The 6652-nt window shown below is 36.1% G+C and overlaps 1 protein-coding gene across 3 annotated transcripts; it reads left to right on the top strand.

The window, feature by feature from the left end:
• Window positions 1–1482: 1482 nt before the first annotated feature.
• On the top strand, window positions 1483–4843 carry LOC107707743 (F-box only protein 6-like). Of its 3 annotated transcripts, none has more exons than XM_016511833.1 (6): window positions 1483–1581; window positions 2494–2755; window positions 3326–3440; window positions 3562–3657; window positions 4107–4242; window positions 4338–4843. In XM_016511833.1, exons 1-6 carry the CDS (start codon window positions 1579–1581, stop codon window positions 4482–4484), a joined length of 759 nt encoding a protein of 252 aa, XP_016367319.1. In that variant the 5' UTR covers window positions 1483–1578; the 3' UTR covers window positions 4485–4843. The 3 variants fall into 3 exon arrangements, with proteins under 3 accessions (XP_016367319.1, XP_016367318.1, XP_016367317.1); XM_016511832.1 differs by having other exon boundaries at window positions 1483–1618; XM_016511831.1 differs by lacking the exon at window positions 1483–1581 and adding an exon at window positions 1647–1997.
• Window positions 4844–6652: the final 1809 nt, after the last annotated feature.

Here is a 6652-nt window from a genome sequence, read left to right as displayed (position 1 = left end):
GTGTGTACTCACTTCTGTGAGATACTGTACCCCTAGCAGATCTATACAGGTGGAGCTGGGGAAGGTGGAGGATTTCAGAGGAACTGCTCTAGTGAATGATAACCAGCCATTTAAATGTAAAGCAGTAAGCTCATTGGCTGCATATGCAACATGAACCAATCAGCTTGTGAATATCATCAGTTTGCATTAACAACCCATCAGCCTGCACCATCTAGAGTTTCATAACAGAACTTGGCATACATATTATAATGACATTTTACAGTCTTGTCCGGAAAGTATCCAGCCATGTAATATGAAGAATACGAGATGAGAGATGCAATATGACGAAAACGGCCGCAGATATGGGCAGCTGAGTAGCTCCGGTTGGAATGTTCTTCCGCGGGATGTGTGCAGTTCTGTTTATTAACCGCTAGAGCGCCAAAAGTTACATAGTGCTGCTTTAACAGCTTCATCACGACAATGTGCCCGCCCATGCATCATGTCTCTACAGCCCAGAATTGGTGCCCTGCAACTTCTGGCATTTCCCAAAACTAAAATCACCTTTGAAGGGGAATAAATGTCTCTATTTGTCATATTACATGGTTGGATTTTTTTCCGGACAGCTCTTGAACAGCTGTGTGTGAGAGAGAGTGTACATATATATACGCTACACTGTATATTACACTGTTAAAATGACTTTAGAACATTTTGAGTGAAACATTTGAAACTTTTTTAAAAACACAGCTTGAATTATTTATAAGACTATAATATTGCACTTCATGTCTGATGTAATTTATTCTAGTCTAGCCCCCCCCCATCTTACTTTGATTTACTGACAGAACACTTAATAGCTTTCACAGCTATTTTTATTGCTTTTAAAAATAGCATGTTGTCAAAAGAACTGTTGTACATCCACACGTAAACCAGCTGCTAACTGAACTACAGTTTAGCAGATGAACTTCATTTCTATGTCCACCAGATGACAGTAACGTGCACCACACGGAAAAGTAATAAGTAGCCTAATGAACCTATAATGTCATTAATTTGTTTTAAAGCCTTGTTGCTTCAGGCAAATTCATTTTACCATAAACATTTTATAAAACAATAATAGCCATGATATATTGCTCCTCTTGAAAATCGGCATTGTTTAAGCTACATGTTTAACATTATATCCCTAACAAACAATAAGTAAGCTTTCCCACTGATGATTACAGGATAGACGTAAAAACCTGAAAAAGAAAAGGAAAACAACTAAATTTATACCGAGGTGCAGTTCTAATGTGTTGCAATGAATTTAAATATTAAATGTTATAGGCAATCTCTCATTAACTTTGCAGGTATAAAATTAATAGTCTACGATGTACTGTAAGAAATGTAAACCGTAAAAAGCACTTGAATGAAACTGCTATGAACTCTAGAGGTAAGAAATGTATTAGTGTATCCATTGCGATGTTTATGTGCTGCAATCGTATTGCATTGGTCAGTGTTGTAGGAGGAGCCATGACGTAAACAAGCCTCAGATACATCAGTACTTTCGCTTTGCGATCTCGTTAACAACATGTGATTCCTAAGGAATATATTCGGATTCTGACCAGAATCATGGTACGTGTGGCTAATGGGATATCTAAACCGGAAAGAAGTATGTATATAACGGAAATGCTGGAGTGAGCCGTCGGTCAAGACGCGCACTGCCAGACATATTCCGGTTTACCAGAAGCAGATTAAAACAATAGAATTTCGATTAGAGTGCTGCCGCATTAAGTCGTTATCACTGGTTAGAAAAACGATGTCTGAGTCTGACATATAACTAATGCGAAGTATCTACTACTGTTTGTGTTTCACAGTTGGATTCGTGTAATATCGTTCGTCAGACTATGAAACGTAACTTCCGTGTTTGCACCCGTAGGTCCAGACCCGCAAACATGTCTAATAAAAGACAAATATGTCAAAAAACAAGAATGGGTCAGTCAGAGAGCGGACATATTCATGTACCTTCAAGGAAACCCAGATTAGACGCAGTAAATTGCTTATGGTTTAATTTGTCATAGAGAATAATCAAACTGGCCCAGACATTATTAACGCAGAAATAGACTTTATTTTTTGCTAGAAAGTCCATCTTAAGATAATAGATGTGAAGGAGGGAAAAAACAAAACAGCTGAAACCAGCCTAGGATTGGCTGGTTTAAGGTGGTCTCCTAGCCTGGTCATAACTGCTTTTAAAGAGGTTGTGATCACTTCTTTAGCTGGTCAGGCTGGGAGGCCACCTTAAACCAGCCAATCAGTTTATGCTGGTTTTAGCTGTATTTATTATTTTATTTTATTCAGCAGAACGTGGTAGCTGGTTTCTAGGAGGTTCAAGCTGGTAGACTGGCAATAAACCAGTTACCAGCTGGTCATACCATTTTAGTGGTCAAACTATTTTTTTGGAAGATTATAGCCTAGTTGATAACCAAATAAATATTAACAGCCATGTTCCACAGCTGGATTAGGACTGAATCGTTCTTCCTCTGTCAGTGCTCAGGTCTGCAGGCAGATGTTCCTCTAGCTGTGGTTGAGGAGATCCTCCTGAATCTGCCTGCTCATCAGGTGGTGCGAGTCTGTCGTCTGGTGTGTTATGAGTGGAAGGAGCTGGTGGACAGTGCTGCACACTGGAGAGAGCGCTGTCGCAGAGAGGGATTCCAGCCATGTGATGCTTCCAGACCACCAGATGACTGGCGCTTGTTTTACTTCTTAACTAAGAATCGACATAACTTGCTCAAGAATCCCAGAGCAGAAGGTGATTCATATCAATATCACTGATATACTATTGTAGTTTTTATAAATATTTTGAATGAATTTTTATTTTTATATTTACTGTTTTCGTTCTATTTTAGTTGAAGTTGTACTAATTTTGTTCTGTTTTTGTCATTATTATAAGTTTTTCTAATGTCTGTACAGTTTTTATTGATTGTTATGTCAGTTTTTGTTTGTTATTTTAGTACTAAATGAAAATGAGAAAGGTTGCCATTGCAAGTAGTTGAAATAAAATACGTTTTTTTAATATTATATTTTATTTCAGTTAACGTTTATTATATATCAAGTAATGATTTTTTTTTTATGGTTAAAATTTTAGGGTTAGTTAATAATAACCCTGATTTACATAAATAGGTTTGAACAATAAGTGTCTTCAGAAAGAGCTTTTTTTGCCAAGTGTGTTTACACACACAAGGAATTTGTCTTGGTGTCAGGAGCTTCCAGTACAGAAAGTACAAACATAGTGCAGACATACATATCATTTAAAGTAATGTCTTTATTAAGGTGTGAATTTTTGTTTCAGTTAACATCTCTTCTCTGATGTTCTCATTAGGTAAACTTCAAGGATGGAAGATTGTACAGAATGGAGGTGACTGCTGGGTTGCAGAGGGAAATAGGAAACCATTTCCAGATGAGACAGTCACAAAATGTTTTGTAACATCTTATGGGTACATTTGATATTTTAAATCTTATAAGAACATTTTGAACTTATTTATTGGTCAATATATGATTATCAATCAATCAGCAAGCCAATCCACACATGAATCACTGATAAAAATGTGTCCTTAGGTTATGTTTGAAGCAACAGCTTATTGATTTGAAGAAAGAAGGCTACAGTGATGCTTTCATGGATCGACTGCAACCTCATATCAAAATAACAGACTGGTGAGCATTCACGCAAACCCATTTCAAGCTTCTATATCTTAGGAGGTGAATTTCATTCTTTTGGTGATGAATTTAATACATTTTCTGTGAATGACCCTTCCATCTGGGTCATCATATTCAGATTTAAATATTTATGTTATTGCTATAGTTTTATTATAATTATTATTATTGCAAGAATCTGCATAAATTGTAACTTTATGTTAAAAAAAAATTCCAAACATGTCCAAAACTACTACTTTGGAACATAAAGAATGTTTTGAAAACTGTCTGTTTTTTTTGGAAGTCAATGTGCTCCAGTGTCGTTTGGACCCTGTTGACTTCCAGAACATCTTTTGTGTTTTACAGTAATGATGACAGAATTTTACTGTCCCTTTAAATGCAGTACCAGTGTTACTTACACAAAGCAGGTTGTAATATGAAAGCACATTTACGTGATGCCTTCTCTGCAGGTATGCACCACGCTTTGATTGTGGGTGTCAGTATGAGATCAGTGTGGAGTTGCTTGATCGGAGGAAAAAACCTCTCTGTACTTTTCAGCCTGAGAAAGTTTTTTTTGAACAGTGGAATGATGAGCCTTGGTGTCAAGTGAGTAGCATAATACTGACAGTCAAGTTATTCCCCTACAATCAAACCAACAGTCTAGGCTTCATTGTCTCTTTATTTGTTCTGTTTTATTTCAGATGACACATGTCTTTAAGGATTATGGACCTGGGGTTCGGTTTGTCCGTTTCACTCATGGAGGGGTGGATACACAGTTTTGGGCAGGCTGGTATGGGATTCGGGTTACCAACAGTAGTGTGGAGATCTGTCCAGCTGAAGAGAGATAGTGTTTATATATATATACATTCCTTAAATTTACAGGCAGAAAAGTGACCTACGGATGAGGAATTCTAATGATGCAATATGCCATTAAGGAGATATACCAAGTATAACCTTACAGAGCTCTGTTGTGTATGTATTTAACTCCAATAAACGCTATATGTTAAACTGTTAAAATGAAGGACCTAATTACAGGCATACATATGCACTTTTAGAAATGATTTCACTTAAAGAAATAATCAGTTTACATAAGTGCAATAAATGATTCCAAGTTGCTGCATGTAAGTGATGGTATGTTCAACACAGAAGCTTTGAAACGTAATTAAAAAAAAAAAAATTGAAGCTTGACTGTACAAAAACTGTTAAAGGCACAATATATAATTTTCGCCATTAGAGGGCGCGTATTCAAAATAAACAAATTGACAAAGGCCCGAAACATTTGGGATAATGTAAGTACACACGTCAGCAAAATATATAACACTGTTCTAGTGGTTTTTGGATATTTTAATAAAAAAATCTTACATATTGTGCCTTTAAAGGTTTGGTGCTTGGTTAAAAGAGAGAAGTATTAAAAGAGACCTATTATTGTACACTTGAGGTCCTTGTTTAAGCTGCACCAGTACAGATAACATCATACCTGCAGCAAATAATCCAGAGGTTTAAGGTTTCCTAGTGATTATTACAAAATATAGCTGAAAATGAAATGACTTCGAGGTGCAGTTCATTTTAAAGTGTTGCAATAAGATTTCATGTTTAAAGTATTTGATGAGATTAGTTATTTTTTATATTTTTTTCCATTTATCTGCTATAGGCCTACTGATTTTGCATTTCTAACAGTTGTAAAAGAATGTAAGAAATGTATACAGTGGAAAGGAAGTGAATGAAGCCGTAAGGACTTCTGCGATCTTTGCAAACGTTTCCAATCACTGAAGCCATAATAAAAAATACCCTATTTACAGAAGTGCATGTGACGCGTTTATTCTGCAGCCAGAAGTGTCTGATAACATTGTGCCTCCATGAAGAGACTTCTATATAAGAGCTCACCTCTGCAGACTTCACTCCAAAACATATTTATTCATTTTACTAATTGATTTTATCGACATGCATGGATAAAATATGTATAGAAAAGAAATCATAAAAATTCAGCAAATTATACTTTACAAACAAATCAAACAGGTCTGATCACTGCTTATTAAAATGATTTTAATTCATTTCCAAACATTATTAGAATGTGATTTCAGAAACCTATATATTTTTTAAATAAGATGCTGAAATAATATTTTTTGGAAAGCGCATAGTCATTCATATTTGTTCATGTAGCGGGAGTGATAATCAGAAAGGGAAACTAAATTCAGCTGACTATGCCACCCTGTCCAACAGGGGAAATTAATAAATTGGTCACCTACAAAGGGCACACAGGAACGTGGTTTCAAATACAGAGGCCAGAGACGTGGATACCAAAGTACAAAAGCTTTATTTCAACAATAATCAAGCACTAATCTTAAAAATCATTAAACTGTAGACCGGATTAGATTTACAAACATAGAATACACACGCGCAATGCTCCTATATTGCAAGAATCTAACCACCAGGTGCATAGGTCTCACTACACACACACACTCAAGATCAAGCGTGAACACACTGCACTCCGTGACAGAGTCCCACCACCGCGCACAAGGGCCTATTAGCAGCCTGCCTGGAAGCCTCGGTTCCTGCAACAGAAGACAGAGTTAACCAAATAATCTCAAAACAAAATAAATAATGCGAGGTAGATGTTCACTCCAATTTCATATAAACATACCAATAAAGTAAACAACAAAAAAATACAAACTAACCAAGGTCAAGCAGAGCAAAAAGAAATATAGATAAAGCAAAACCACACGTAGGTCCAGATGTGCAAAAGTGACTTAGTTATATCAATCAAATGTCATATCAAAAACAAGGATGGGTCAGTCAGAGAGCGGACACAGTCATGTTGCTTCGAGGGACTTTAACCCTCTGGTGCTCCTCATTTGGGAGTCACACTTGTAATCTTCACGGTCAAAAGTGACCAGACACCTGAAACTTTTTTTCGCCCCAGTAAAATCAATGTAATATATTTGTGTTCAATAATTTTTTTTTTTTTTTTTTTTGAGATAATTTCATGGCACTAATTAATATTTATGCAATAATTATG

The sequence above is a fragment of the Sinocyclocheilus rhinocerous genome, unplaced genomic scaffold (assembly GCF_001515625.1).
Source record: "Sinocyclocheilus rhinocerous isolate Xijiao unplaced genomic scaffold, SAMN03320098_v1.1 scaffold565, whole genome shotgun sequence".
Taxonomy (NCBI): Eukaryota; Metazoa; Chordata; class Actinopteri; order Cypriniformes; family Cyprinidae; genus Sinocyclocheilus; species Sinocyclocheilus rhinocerous.
This window is presented reverse-complemented; position numbering and strand designations above follow the sequence as displayed.